Genomic DNA, 15,800 nt, shown 5'->3' with positions numbered 1-15,800 from the left:
CGTTACACAAATTGTAATAACAACAGTCCATCTCTGTGTGTCCCTTGTTCCGTGCTGAGCAGTAAAGTGAGACCCCTGCAGTGACTTAACATTCTTTGGTGAGTCCCAGCCATTAATTTTTCATCTCTTCTGTGGTACAAACATCAAACTGATGTTCCTTCCCTTCCTTAATGCTGAGATCACTCTTGCACACCCACATGGACACTGAAAGTCATGTATAAAATGTTGAGATTTAGCATGTGCTGTGGGTTAAGCACCCATTTCTTGTTCCCATTTCAGATACACAAAAGAAAGACAGACACATACCAATACCAAACCAGGAGTTACTGTATGACAATTTTTTATTTATCAGTATCAAATTACATAGCAAAGTAATGAATGCAGTATCAGATCACCTCTTTGAATACTGTAAATACAAACAAAATCCACCATATTGCTTAATTATCCAAAGTAACTTAAAAGTTTAAAAATGTGCGTTTCAGAGATTCCATTTGGCATATCCTGTCAATATATCCTGCATAAATATTTCTGTACCTCATTTTCATTATGTGTACCTTAATGCAGCCTCTAGGAAGCTCACATAGAGGAGATAGGACTTATCTGTATGTTTATGTTCATCATCAACTCATGCATCTGCCCTGAAATCACTGAAAGTACCTATCTGCTAGCTGACCTGACAGATAAAAGTGACTGTACCTCTCGATGCTCTGACAGATTAAAGTGGCCAGAGCCTGCTCTCACACAGGGCCAGACCCAAAGTTACTGCCACCAGTGCAAGACCACTGAATGCATGAGGTCCTTAAATTACTGACAAAACAGTGATGCACTTTCATGGAAGCTGGGCTGGATCTGATGGCCAGATCTTGTACACTCCAATACATATGGAAATTCTTGGGACATTTACGCTGCTCTTTACACTAGTCTGGCTCCCCTATATAGAAAGAACAATTCCTGTTTTATAACATTAAGTGACAAATTAAGTCAGCTCTGTTGATTTCATGTAAGTTCAACAGGATTTGGCCACAGCTGGATACAAACTAGATAATTCAACAGAAGTATTTTAATGGTGTTAATCAGCAGTGTCATTTAAATGGTACTTCCTTGTAAACTGTGTAAATAGAACATTTTTTCCTGATGGATGAGATAATAAGCTTCACTTAGCACTGTTTCCAAAAGTCAAGACTACCAAGACATGGTAGATATATGAAATGGAAAACACCATAGAAATATATATTTTGTTTAGGATACAATGAACAGAAGTACAGAAGCGTTGATGCAGGTATTGGAAAGGTGAGGAAAGGGAATGAGGAAAAATTTAGGCAGCAATCCCATCGCAACACAGAAGTTACTCTTGATCCCTCCAATATACCAGTATCAGTGGAAGTCAGGCTTCTCTGGAAAGGTGCACCCTGAACGCTTGATGATTACGCTGGCTGCGTAATGCCCAGCCCGGATGCACTCGGTCACGGGCCGGTCATAGACGAGCTGGGACAGAAAGCCTATGGAACCAAGTGGGAGAGAAAGAAAAGGAAGCAAACGGTTAGATTAGATTTTTTGAGTGTATCAGTTTCCCACAGGATAAAGCACTGAAATACTGGCCTGCCCACAGGTACCCAGGCCAGTGTAAACCGAGTATTGCGCCGGAGCGACCTGCAGAGCTGGAGTGGTGCTGCTGCTATTTCCATCTGAAGTCTCCATTTAGTAGCTTCAACTGAACTAAAGATTATCAAGACTGATCATTATTAATGTCCTCAAAATGATTTTACCACAGTTGTTGTTCTCTTCCAGAGATAACCCCTGATTCCTCAAAGACCATTTTAAAAACAAAGAAGCAGTTTTCCCTGCTGAAAAGAGCCCCTTCTGTTCTTATTGGCTACAGCTACAGCCCCACACAACTGTCTGCAAGCTTTTCTCCAAAAAAGAGGAAGGCACCTAACAGAGAAACGTTATCTATAGTCAGAGTTACAGGTGCTCACAGTGCAAAGGAGGTGAAAAATTTTTACCTGATGAGAAAAGCCAGATGACATCTGGTGCCTTTGACTATGGGACATTTAACCTAAGACTTCAGAAACAGTGGGTACCTCTGAGCATGAGCAACTACGCTCATGAACAGCAAGCTGGAGGGAGAACCAAGCGCCTCTCAGACTCACAGCTGCAAACACAGCCATGGCACGTGTGGCTGGGAAAGCCAGAAATCCCTGGGAGCCAAGTGCTTGGAAAGCCTGAGCACCTCTTTAAATGATTAGAAGCAGAGAGTCCTAAAAAGGTACTTGGAGAAGTTAAGTACAAGCAGCACCAGATTTTATGGATTGAGTCCCTCATTTCTGAAACATTTTGCCTTGGCTGAAACTATTGTGATCAAAAGCACGACAGAACTTATGGCAGAGGTGAAATATGTATTTAAATTTGGAAGAGGTTTTCAAAATGTGAAAAGTAAACTTAGTGCCTTATAATGTGAAACTCCATTCTGTCATTCTAGAGGTAATATTTCATTCACTTTTATCCTGTTTTTAATATGTTTCAGATGTATCTCTCTTCCTCATCCAATCACAGGAGGAAAGTAACTCTTGCCCAAGAAAATCAGAATTCTAGAAAGCTGAAAGATGTTCTTTTTAAAACTTTCATCCACCATTTCAAGTTTCTGTGTCATGTTCAGGCTTTGGGCCTTGACAGTACAAATGTAGTCTTGCAGCCATGTCTCTCCTCGGTATGTGTAGCTCATAGGTACCAACTTCTGACATATTACTAATTTTGATTTAAAGCTGGTATGTTTTGCTAGTTTGCTTTCCTATACACTTGTTCTGTTCATCTTGGTTCTTGTTGTGACAAAGACTCTACATTGTTTTGTGATGCTCTCATTTAACCTGTGCTACTTTTCTAAGTATTTCCTTTTGTGGCACATTACATAAAAATTTTAGAAGATAGTAAAAATATTTTATCCTGTGCAATAGTATCTGCTCCTTGGAGATTAAAAATCATGTAAAACATGAAAAATAAGGTTAGATTAATGAAGAATAATACTGGTAAGCAAAAGACCTGTTTTCATGGCTTACCAAGATCTATCTTGGCTTCTTGGTCCTGACTGATAGTGAAAAGAAGCCTAGTTGATGTATAGTCTTCTCTTACTTGCACAAAATGGGAGAAGAGTTTGAAACTACAAAAGCTATAAATCAAATAGTTTTCATTGGAATAGGGAGGCAATAGAGAGTAGGCAGATTAGTTGGCAACTAGGAGAAAACTTGTATGTTTTTGACATCAATACTTTCCTGGTGAACTACATATTTGCTGGAATTTCACAGATATTGACTGACACTAGCTGGGTAAAGATGACTGCTTCTACAGCAGAAGTCCATAAGCACAAGTGAAAAAGACAGGAGTTATCAGTATACAGTACAAAGATAAGAATCTGAAACAGGAAGAAATTGTGCTGTGAGTGCTATCACTGATGGTAGTCAGGGATGACAGACAACACAACTGTGGCAGGATGGTCCAGCTGCAATAGTTGGGTAACTGCTGAGAAATTCAAACAGCATGCCTGGCAGAAATCAGACCACTTCTGAATAACGAGAAGAAAATGGTCTGCTCTCCATTAAATTAACATGCATTCTTAGGAGAAACTTTCTTGGATACGTGGAGAATGTCAATCATTAAATTGAAACTGCCTGGGAGGCAGGAGCTTGCCAGTGTGCTTCTGGGTGGTTAGAACTTGAGAGCAAGTTGCAACCATATGTAAAACGAGGCTGTTAAGACAGTCCATTTCTGACTCAGTCAGTATCGAAGATGCACTGGGCAGGCCTCCAAAGGCAAACACTAGGTTTTGTGCAGAGCATGAATTCAGAGAGAGCTTTATACAAGAAAGAACAACTTTATGATCAAGGCATCAAACATACATGAATATGAGAAAATCCACAGAGCAGAGGACCATAAAACATGAATTATTTTTCAATGCCAACTAGAGTGACACTGTCACCACCTCTCAGGCTCACTGTACTTTCAAGCTAGTATGTATCTTTGTCTTCAGTGAAGCTACTTCTTATTTATTCTGATCTAAATCATGAAAGCAGAGTCAAGTGAAAAAACATCCTATTCTAATTGGGGATAGAAATGAGAGATCTCTGTGATTTCAGAGTGGTGGAGAAATGACATTAAGTACAGCTGTCATATATGAGACATGTAGAAACTGCAGTGGGGAGTTTGCCCTCAAACCATTCTCTTGTCTGTTGAGTTTCTCTTAAAAGGTATGTGTTTCATAGATGAAATAGAAGTAGCAGTATGTGACACAATATCGCATGGAATGACAATACAAACATACATATCACAAACACAGAACTACATCACATAGTAAGACTAGGCAGTTGGCAAAGCAGACCCTGAGGGAACACCAGAAAGCACTGTTGTTTGAGCAGAGAAGCAAAGAGCTCTATCAGGTTGGCTGTCTTAGCTGCAGAATGTTCTTTTTAGTTAATGCAGTAAAAAGCAACATGGTCAGAATATAATTCAGAGTTTGCCTCCTCCAGTGCATAAGGTACCATGATGCAAACCCCATGAGTCACACTCTCAAGGCATGGATTCAGAACTTCTGAGTTCCAGCTGAAGTAATTACTCACCCATCTGTTTTTCACTATGCTTCTTTGCTGCTGGAATAACCTGACACCCTGTCAAAATGAGCCAGACCAGTTTAGGCAGTAAGCTGTTGAACGGTGGATCTTTGCTAACCCAGATGATTTAAACTGAAGTGGGTTACTAAGTACTCAAACAGCCTGACCAGCAAGCCGGGAAGATGATAAGCAGTTGAAGGCTGTAATCTCTTTAAGGTGCCATGACTGGAAATGCAACAAGATAAGTGAACATGGCTTCAGACTTACTTTACACTCCTCCTACAGCTTCACAGACCAAAACGGCAGGACTGAACTCTGATCCTCTATCACAGGCCTGGGATCACAGAACTAGATCATCCCAGCACATAATAAAGTAGCTCAGCATCTCCTCTCATTTCTGCATGGCCTGAACTAGTCCCTGGCTATCACTGGAGTGGAGTGCAGAAAGCAGTAGTATATTTTGGCTACACAAGGCAGCCTCACTTCAAATTTTTTACCAAAACAACTTCAGGCAATATTGTTTTCCATCTTGTAAGGGCAGCTATTCTGCACTAGCACTCCTGCAGTGCTGAAGCTGTTGGTTGCTGTTAGATGCATTGTGTACCCTCTTCACACTAGAACACAAAGGCAAGAGCTGGACTCAAGCTTTGCTGCTGACTCCTGCCCTGATATCCAACATGTGTAATTGTGTAAGAGAAAAGGCAGTTGCAGGATGTCCAGCAGGCCACCTTGCTGTAATGAGCCATCTCAATAAGCTTTCAGAGTAGATGGGATGCCGTTTGTCCCTCACCAGCACAGACAGCCAAGTAGGCACCATCACTGAATCATGGTAAGAACCTACTCAAAACTGTGTCCGATTCATCTCACTTATCTTCCTAGAAAGAAAAGACAACTTTGCTTCCAAAGTTGCTTTAAATGTTAAAGTGGTACAAAATGTATTTGCATTCCCAGAGGATAAAAGTGATTATAACAAACCAATAGCTATTTTTGGCCCTTAATTATTTCTTTTCTGCTCAGGAGAGAAAAGCGACTCTGAAATCACTTTGCTCTGAAGAGTGTGCCTGAAATAATTGAGAGTTAATCTTTATTATCTCCAGCTTCCTTACTACATTTTCACAAAGACGATGTTTCTAGTTATGATGTCTGCAAACAGAATTGAGGGATGGAGAAGTCAAGTTGCTTTTTTCCTTTTTGTGCTCACCACCAAAGTAAGCCAAGTGCCAGAAGTGGTGCTTGAGGCGTAAATCCAGACCCAAACCAAGGCCCTCACTGGGGATGTCAATATAATTTTGAAAAGACACAGCCAGACAGACCACTGATGACACAAAAGGTGTTGTCTTTGCTATTCCTGAATGCTGAGTAGCACTTAAAAATCGTTAAAGGAGAACCAAGTCAATTTTCTAGCAAAACAGACATTACTGAGGCAATTTCACTGGAGTCAGTGATTTCTTTGAAAGTTTTATTTACAAATCCTCACTGGTAATTCTGAATGAATGCCTAGTGCTAGTGCAGTTGGGCAGGAATGTGGGAGTCCGATAGTGGAGATTTTAAAACAGTTCTGGTCTGCTTCAGTAATGGTTTAGCAACACTTAAAAACAGATCATATTGAAGCCAAATGTTTCGTTTCAAATTGTACACTTGACAATTAATTTTAATGACTGTTAATTACTAATGCTGGCTGGAAATCTGTTTATAGCCTCCGACACCCAGCTCCCCCACTACTCGTCTTTCTGCAGTTTCTCTCACACTTCCAACCTTTTATAAAAGGCCCATGGCAAAATTAATGTGTTGTTTCTTTTTTCTTTCTTTTTTTTTAATGCAAGAGAGAAAAGCAGAAAAAAGACAACTATCAAATGCATTAATTATAAACAATTACAAGCTGACCTTGAGTCAGAACCCCTTGAAACCTTTTTGTTATGGGATGTTTCCAGACAATCCTCTGCTTCCAGCTGAAACCTGAAGCACCTAATATAATCCATGCTAGCCCGGCCATCACCAGCAAAATTGTCCCAGCCACAGAAAGGATCATGAACAGCTGAGCAGCCTCCTCTTCTTTGTATTTAAAATTTCTACAGCCTAATTTATGAACTGCATTTTTTAAAATGGTGTTATTTTACCGTGGGGACAGTTGCAAGCACCTTTTCACACTCTTATTCATATACAGAATTTTATCGCAGTTGCTGGAACGCTCATCTATTTTTATGTGATCCCACTAGATTTCCAGGCCAGCAGTGTGGGAAGATGCAGTTTTCAAGAAACGTTACCCAAGCAATGTAAAGCCTTGTAGCTGATATGACTGGGGCTTTTTTGGATGTCTTTTAGCACTGCTGGAGTGGGTGAATGTTGTGCTAGCATGAGCATGGTCAGCTGTAATCAGGTGGCTGGCAATGCTGCTGCCAAGAGCCAACCAGCCATCCTGGCTTTTGTCAAAGATGTTGGCATCGGTTGGTTCTGTGATACAGTCACCGAACAACCGTACGTCAACAGGCTGAGGTTTCTCCTTTTCTAATTTTGTGGCAGATGGTGGATATTACAGCCAAGAACTGTGGTAAGCCAGAGGCCCTACCCATTGCTATCAAACCAAATGTTGGCTATTCTAAATGGAAACGTTTTTGATTAAGGGTGGGATTTGGCTTCTGTTTTCATGTCTTTTGGCACTGTGGTCTGACACATCAGACTTACAGTACATAAGACAAATGAAATGTAAGCACCTTCAAACACACTACACTTCTTTCAACCCTCACACACTACCACACTTTCTCTCTCTAAATTTACTATAAGCATTATTCCATACATGTATATACATGTTATTAAATACAAATGTGTATGTGTAGAAACAAGTGTCTTTCTCGTTTAAAATGAAATGGATCTGTGCTTATGCAGAACTGTAGTGCCAGGCTAATTACAATTGAGAGAAAAAAGGTTACCAACCCTTTCATAAAAACAGTCATTTAAGATATATATCTAACAAGTGGCAACCTTGAAATCTCTCACTGAAAAGAACATTAGAAAACCCTTCCTGACTATACCACTGAGGAAAGTTTTAATAAAAACTAATTAAACTACAAAAATCTCAAGTGGTTAACTGATTTTAGGGGCTAAATTTCTGGCAATTCTAATTATCCTCTTGTGGCTTCACTTAGTGTTTCACAACCATGACAGATGACAATGAAAAACTGCAGTTAAATTCATCCTCCCTGACACCATGCTAAGCACTACCTTCTCCCTCTCCAAGTAAAATCAATACCATGTTTGAGTAAACACGTTTACAGCTTTATTAGGATGTCTCACTTGTTCTGTAACAGCTACTTGAAGCTGTGGTAACAAATCGACTCAACTCAGTTAAACCTAGAGAGCTGAGTAAGAGGCTCATCGATAAGGTTGTTATATAAATAAACTGCAGGAGATCAGAGAGCTGGAACAAACAGCCTGGTAAATGTCAATATTTTTACTTCCAGAGAATGACAAAACCATGAGATCAGGAATAAAATGTTTCAGAAGTCTATATTTACTTTATTTATCAAATGGTCACATGCTAAATGCATTTCACTGCCTGTGTACAACCCTCTTACAGAAACTTCTTATTTTCTAATCATCAGAATGAATACTAAACCAAGAAAAGCAATGAGTATTGGTATTGCTGTCCCTGTCCCTCTTGTCGTCTTCTTATTTATGGACACATTTTGAATGCATTGAATTTCTGTAAGGATCACTCAGATAGGTATAAGTCTTCCTCAGTCCGAGGCTATACAGTCATTTATGGACACATGCAAATAATACAGCTTTACACTTACAAGATAACTATGAGTAAGTGAAAGGAGTGTTTTCAGTTTAGCAGCCTTTTCCTGGAAGGGAGAGGAGGTGTTGAATACACAAAGCAAAAAAGAGAACTCAGTCTCTAATGCTTTAAACCATTACATGTGGAAAATGTTAATGAAAGATTCCTGCAGAAATGTGACAATAAAAAAAAATGAAATAAAACTTCATTACATCCTTGTTATTCCGTTAGGAATCAGTTACACAAGGCTGAATAATTTCATTGCATTGCATATGTGATTACCGCTGTTTGGCTCTACTGGGCCAGCTCTCACTGCTGCTTGTAGAACAAGGTGTGATCAGACTTCCCAGGGCCTGTACAGGTGCTTGGGCCCACAGAAACTCCCTCTAAGGAAATCAGCACTCTGGTTTCTTTGATGCTTTTGTGCCAGTAGGAATGGTGTTCGTAACTCTAGAGTGGTTTGGTCCTGAAGGCTGTGCCATGAGTTGGGAAAACAGATCCTGATGTGAAGCCTGCTCAGACCGATGGGAGTTTTCCTGTCACTGCCTTGACTGTGGACTGTCCACCTTTTGAGAGGGAATAGCTCGCAGCTGGAGAGGAGTGTTTTGTACTCTGACACCCTTCCACATTAATCCTCCCCACTGGACCTGTTGCAGATCACTTCTGTTAAATTCCCCAGAGCACCTTATTGTCCAACAAAAGAACCATTTCAGTCTATAATATGCTCCAAGAAAACTGTGGCTGAGGAAACTGATAACAAAGTTATAACTTCTCATGGTTTGGTCTGATTTTTGATTTTCAAGTCCACATGATAAGCTTTGGGAAACTTCCTTTAGGATCAGAATCTGGTTGCCTTAGGCTTGTCTCCAACAGCCTCCAGGGGAAACATTTGATTAAAAAACGCCTCCAAGTTTACAAGGAATATTCAAGGTACTGCATATGCCAAACCAATACAGGTATTTTCAGGGGAAGTTTGTTCTCTGTTTGAAAAAACCCCAACTTTCTGGCCTCATACTTCTCTTTGTCTTTCCTAAAAACATTTCAAAGAAATGTTCTTCAAAATCTAAAATTCTTCTCAGTAATTTTTGAGACAGCAAAGTGAAATAAGCTTTTTTTTATTAGTACCTGAGGAAATTTTCTGAGTCTCAAACGAGATCTGTTGTATTGACATTAAATGGTACAGATTACTACACCTACTGCCTGGAATAAGAGGAAGAGAACTGCACTCATTTAATGTAGAAATACTGAAGTTCTAAGGATAATAAAATGGAATAATATGTACTATCCTCTATTGAGTTTTTAACATATATTCAAGTGCAAAAAAGGCTCCATAGCTGTGATTCATATGCACCAAAGCTAGGTGATTTGAAGTTGAGTTTGCAGAGCAACCATGTCCCAGAAGGTTTTATTTGCAGGTGTGCTTCCCCACAGCCAAGCCAGCAGTATGGGAAGAGAATCAAAAAGCAACACCCAATGCAGTGAGAATATGAGAGCTAAGCAGCCTATGAATTTTTCGACTTTTGTGGGCTGAAATAGCCTACCCTAGCATTGTATTCATAATGCTCCTATTTTAATACAGTGACATTTGATATCTTTTGCCTCCTTAAATATCTGTTGCAGTCCTGGATTGATACGAATAACTCACTGATCCCCAGTAACAATGTCCCATTCTGCTGAGTCCGAGATCAGTGGCAAACCAACGTACCAGCACTGGTACTACCACTGCTTTCAACTTGGACTTTCACTCCTTTTTATTGCGCTCTTGCCATCTTCCCACTTCAAGTATGAACCCATTCCAGTGTGGGAGAAGTGAATAAATTCTGGGAGATGTTACCATCCTGTTACATAACACAGCAGCTGCAAGCAAGGACCAGCCAGCAAATGGCACAGCCTGAGAAGGCTCTCTGTATAAATTTCTATTGTAAATTCTATTTCTTCATGGTCATTGTGCCAATCTCCAAACCACTCCACCGAGGCACATTAGATGGGAAACACAAAACATATTTCGGTGTATTTTTATATTTCCTGGCGTGGTGTTTTATCTCCTGCGAATACAGCATCAGCCTAATCTGACACATCATTTCTTAGGGGACTATATCCTGCCCTGATTCCCAGGGGAATGTTCTTGATGATCCCATCTGATGAGTGCCTCTGTCTCTACTCAGAATACATTAAAATAACACAAAAATATTACCAACAGTCTGCAAGCAAGGTAATAATAACTCATTAAAGTAATTTCTAACCTTCCACATGAACATTTTCTTTATCATTACATGATTTTCTAACACATGACACATTAACATAAAATGAAATGTTATGAGGGTAGGGATAGTAGGCATGACAAAGTATTTTAAACGGTGATGATTTGCTTTGAGGCGTTAAGCCAATTTTTAATTGTCCCATAGCTATTACAGCAAAAATTAGAACTTTATAATTGGTTTTGAAAATCTATTTTTAACACAGTAGGTTTGTTTTTTAAAATGTATGCAACTTATTTGATGTTTATTTCTCACAAAACCTGTCCAGAATGTCACCGAATTTATGGTGAGGTGAATTACGCCTTTTAAAACCCAATTTTGCAAAATATTAATCCTCTTGCTGTGTACTGAGGCTCCCTTAGCACTGTGGTGTCGCTGACAGGCAGAGACACACAGAGGTTAAAAGGATCAGGTCCTGCTTCAGTCTAATTAGAAACTTCTGAGGGTTTTTAATTCCATACACTGATCTTTTTAAGTGGATTTCTCGCTTCTACATGTTATTTAAAAAATGACAGCAAGTATACTAATGTTTTGCCTCACATTAATGTCTTTTTTTGGATTCCCTTTAAATTGAATAGGTGAAAATGTGAATTATGACATTTAAGTAACTGCATTATGATAAAGAATACATATGTAATAAAATTAAGAGGAACAGTTAGAAACCAAGAGAAGGGTAGCAATTAAAACAATTAAACCAGGTTGGATCACAATTATACGTGGACAACACTTGCAACCAGTTTTAAGTATAATGTACAGAAGAGTGTATTCTTTCCAAAGACATAATTCAGAATGCAAATTGGTAATAAGAGAATTGGTAAAAAGAAAATAAAAATATTTCATGTTTTTTTTCTCAGCTATATCTATTTCTATGGTTTTGTTTCAGTAGCTCCAACTCAAACTGTGACAAATTTCTAAACTGAGCCAGTACTAATGTTGAAATTACTAGTGACTGGCCACTCTATTGATCAGAGTAATGATGCACCTTTAGCTGAGTCTGAGAAAAATCAACCAGGAACACAAAATCTGGTCATTTTCTAGTTTGTAGAAGGTCAGTTACAGAGATAACATGGTCATCTAATAGCCTGAGCTGAGGTGTGATGTTTATCTCAGAGAGTTACAAATGCCATCATGAACATGTTGACAAGTTCTCCCTTAGCAAGCAAAAGATTGATGCCCTCTCTGCAGCTCAGCTATCACACTCCTGTCTGCTGCTTATAAACCATGAGTGTCCAACGGGCAAAACGAGCCGTCAGTCAAAATGCTGATGACACTAAGAAAGTATTTTTATTTCAAAGCTTAATATCTCATCCGCCATGATCTCAGTAACAACAGGGCTGCTCAGAAGCAATTAGCCACCCATGTTGCATAAATGAAAACTAAGAGAGTGCTGCTTTCTGTTATAACTGTTATCTTTACTTCAAAGAAAAGACAGAACAATTCAAAGTACTATCCCCTCACTCTTTGCTGGTGAAGATAAATTTTGTGGCAAAAATCAGCCATTACAAGTTACACGCACATACATATTTAATTGATATCACCAAAAAATACCCCTCACTCACAGCTGCCAAATGAAACTGCAGCTCAGAGTCCTGGTGTTATCAGAAGGGAATACTTCACAGCAGTGATATTTTATCCACTGTATTTCTCTCTATCAAACATTATTAAAAAATGATGACAACTTCCAAAGGTAAACAAGTATAAAAACCGTATAAAAATTAAAGACCTCAATAAGTGGATGAAGTAGCTTTTGATATCATGCTCCTGCTATTCAGTAAAGAACTGTTCCTAGCTCCTTGAACTCTTATTTCAACAAATCCAGAACATTTTAGGGGTGGTGAGTACTGAAGGGAGGGCAGTTCTTACAACAGAAATTTATACAGAGAGGAAAATGCAACAAGTAAGACGAATATTTGTTTTTAGTGAAAACAAATTCTTCCACAATCTTCAAGGGCCCTAGAAATCCATTAAGTAACTTTGCTTTTAATATAGTCTCAAACTTACTCATAATTTAGTATTCTGACAAACCATTCAAATCTATCTCTGCTGAAGGCATTATCAGATCTTTCTGCATGTTTAGCAGTCCTGGAATAGCCATTTAGCAACTATTCATAAGAGCTTATTTAATTTCTCACACGTGCACATGCCTCCATCCAACACAACTGCCCCACATGAAATACATAAGGGACTTACTAAACAAAGTCATGAGTACAGTCCCTCTTTGTCGTAGATAAGATTTATTGCATGAAGATGGAATTCCCATTCTATAAGCTTCACTTTTAATTCAGTCAGCTCCTACTCTGTAGCCACCAACATCGCCCTCTGAAGATGACTGAGGCTGGATTTCCAGAGGAGCAGGAACTGGCACCTGGGAACATAATACCTATAGAATTAAACTCATAGGACCACAGCAAAATGTAGGTTGGAAGGGACCTCTGGAGGTCACCTACTTCAGCCACCTGGTTTAAGGCACGGTCAACTCAGATGATGTTAAATCCCACTGAGATGATATTTTTATTTAAAAAAGTGTTGCATTTCCTCCATAAATGATGGACTCTGAAGAGTAACAGCATAAAAATTATTATATTGATTTCAATTACATTTCCATCGTTTATCAATAGTATACTTGTTTAAATCCACTGGCTTCAGTCAAGCTATTCCGAAGTTATCTAACAGTGTGTTCAAAAAACAGAATCAGACCCTTTTTCAAAAAGGTTTCTGAATCAAACTTTAAATAGTAGAGAGGTAATGATGAGCAATTATTCTGTGCACTATGTATTCTTTGCAAACCTGTATGTTTATTTCTTGTGCTATGGTTTTATAAATATATATATATATGTACATGTATAATATATTCAAAGAATGTTTCACACTAAGGATAATATTTTAACATTTCAATAATGTAAAAGTGTGTCAAATATTACTTGCCTCTGAAATCAAAGCTGGATGTCATTCTACAGAAAATAATATGCATTTACCTCATGAAAACAGGCTAACATTTGAGCAATGTGAGGACCTTTAGGCAAACTCCTACAAGTCCAAGGTCTTTATCTAATTGCAGAGACATTTAGATTAAGACAGACAAATTGCATTTGGAATTAACCTCTACATCAAGGATGAGGGAATGGCTTTATAGAGCCAGTTTGGCTGAAATGGAAACAAAAGAAGGGAAGTATGTTCACTAAGCCCTGTGGCCTCTGAAGAGGCAACAAGGATGCCCATGAGGTCCACTCACACAAGGACACATAAAAGAAGACAGTTCCTCTTTTGCTGCTCTCGCTGTCTCTATCAGAGTAGTTCTCTGATAGTTGAGACAGTAGTTGGCCATCTCGTAAGGCTCATGCTGGGCTCCACAAGAAAGAGAGAGAACTGCTTATTCTGTAAGTATGTGCACCAAAAATGAGTGTAGCTTTCAAACTGCAGTCAGAAGCTTTATGAGATTCCTCAGCACATGAAAGCTGCCAATGCGATTTTTAAATTGACAGGTGGTTTGAGCCACTGACCTCGGCTTTGATACTGACAGAGGCAAATTGCTGTCGGCTCGTGTTTGGCACCGTACAATGCTTAATGAAGAGCTCCTTCTACCTTGGGATTTCTTTTCCTTGAGAATGGTATAACATCTTTATAGCATGGTGATAAGTACCATACACTTGCTGCAATCATTCTGTCACTGCCTCATCACACTACTTTAAAATGATTTGTGGCTCCACTTCATACTCTAGTACTTTTCATGTAGTATATGACTAAATCATAGCAGATTACTGAGTCAATATATTTATATTGATGGAACTTGGAGAAACATTGATTTTACACCTTCTCCTATTCATTTGTTTTGAACACTCTACCCAGTTTCAGTGAGTAGTCAGATTCCAGGGAGATGTTTTGCAGGGAACAATGGCAGCAACTATCAGAACAGATGCTTATTGCTTTCATTAGTTTCGGTGGCAATGACAGCGGAGTTCAAACAGAAGGCAGACCTACATTGGCTAAAGAGGGCAGGATGGCATAAAGGAAAGCATAAGATGGTAAAACTGTCCATATTTCAACCTATTTATTGTTATTAAATATGTTTTGATTATCATTATTGCTATGGTTCAGACTGGGGCTGACTAGTAATAAATAAATGTTAATTTAATGAGCAACAGAATGCTCCCCAAACTCTATAAATGAAGGCTGTAATTCCATTAAGAGCACTCTTGTGACATAAGCCATGTCAGCAAAGCTCAAGTGATTTGTCAATGTCATATGAATCTGGAGGTGGAATTGAAACTTGAATTTATGGGTATTTATTTCAGGGATTTATAACTGAAAATCTGTGGTACCCCTGAAAACCACAAGAGGTGCTACAAAGTAAATTATTATTGCTTAAACTTCTAAAAGGTAGTAGTGTAGTTAGAAAGCAATAAAGGCAGAAATGTGTTAGTATTGTTGAGAGAAGTGTTTTTAGCATAAAGACTCCTGCAGCAATTTTAAACCCCAGTTTCTCATTCATGCACTGCACCAGCCTAAGTGGCAGATAACTTAATGTCTGCAGTAAGAGGCAAGAAGTTCAGAGATATTCCTGGTGCCAACTTAATAAAAACACATTTCAACTGAAGAGTGCAGTTTATTTCTTGCTGCTGGCTGTTGGGGTGAGCTAGTTCTCCTTGGAGGCCAGCGGCTTCATGTTCAGAAATGCCGAACTCATGAATCAACACACAGAGTTAGAAGTGCTCAGGAACTTTGTGCCTTGAAACTTTTCAGACCTTTAAGGTTTCAAGACCTTCACTAGTTCTAATAGTTTAGTAAAAAAATCCCAACAGATTTCTTATTTTCTATTTTTACATGAAGAAACAGGAGGGGTGACTTGCCAAGCTGGCATGATTATTGAGAAGGAATTTCCTGACAGTCTTGAGTTATACCTCTGGAAGAGAGTGGCACTTTGAAAGACCTTTCAAAATATGACAGAGTCTAGCAAACCTGACCTCCTAATATAAAATAAGTCCTGTTTGATGGGGTTAATTCTCATTATATCCCACATTCCCCTTTCAGCCAAGACACTTGCTCCAACAAAACCACTGTTCAGTCATGTTTATGTACTGGCCACAGAGAAATATGGGAAACTTTGCCACGGGAGTTCTGTTCTCTGCTGTTTGAATAAAGGAACTATGCTTCCAGAAGAGTACATTA

General features: G+C 38.9%; 1 protein-coding gene across 3 annotated transcripts in view; it reads right to left on the bottom strand.

The window, feature by feature from the left end:
- Positions 1 to 323: 323 nt before the first annotated feature.
- Positions 324 to 15,800, bottom strand: part of ADK (adenosine kinase) — a 270,131-nt gene continuing 254,654 nt past the window's right edge. For all 3 annotated transcript variants that reach the window (XM_071564265.1, XM_071564266.1, XM_071564264.1), the window contains exon 11: positions 324 to 1,499. In XM_071564265.1, coding sequence (XP_071420366.1) covers positions 1,375 to 1,499 — 125 coding nt within the window. In that variant the 3' untranslated portion in view covers positions 324 to 1,374. The remainder of the gene's footprint in view (positions 1,500 to 15,800) is intronic.

This window comes from Pithys albifrons, chromosome 9 (genome assembly GCF_047495875.1).
Source record: "Pithys albifrons albifrons isolate INPA30051 chromosome 9, PitAlb_v1, whole genome shotgun sequence".
In the NCBI taxonomy this organism is placed as follows: domain Eukaryota; kingdom Metazoa; phylum Chordata; class Aves; order Passeriformes; family Thamnophilidae; genus Pithys; species Pithys albifrons.
Note: the sequence above shows the minus strand (reverse complement) of the source record. Positions and strands in the feature narration are given on the sequence as shown.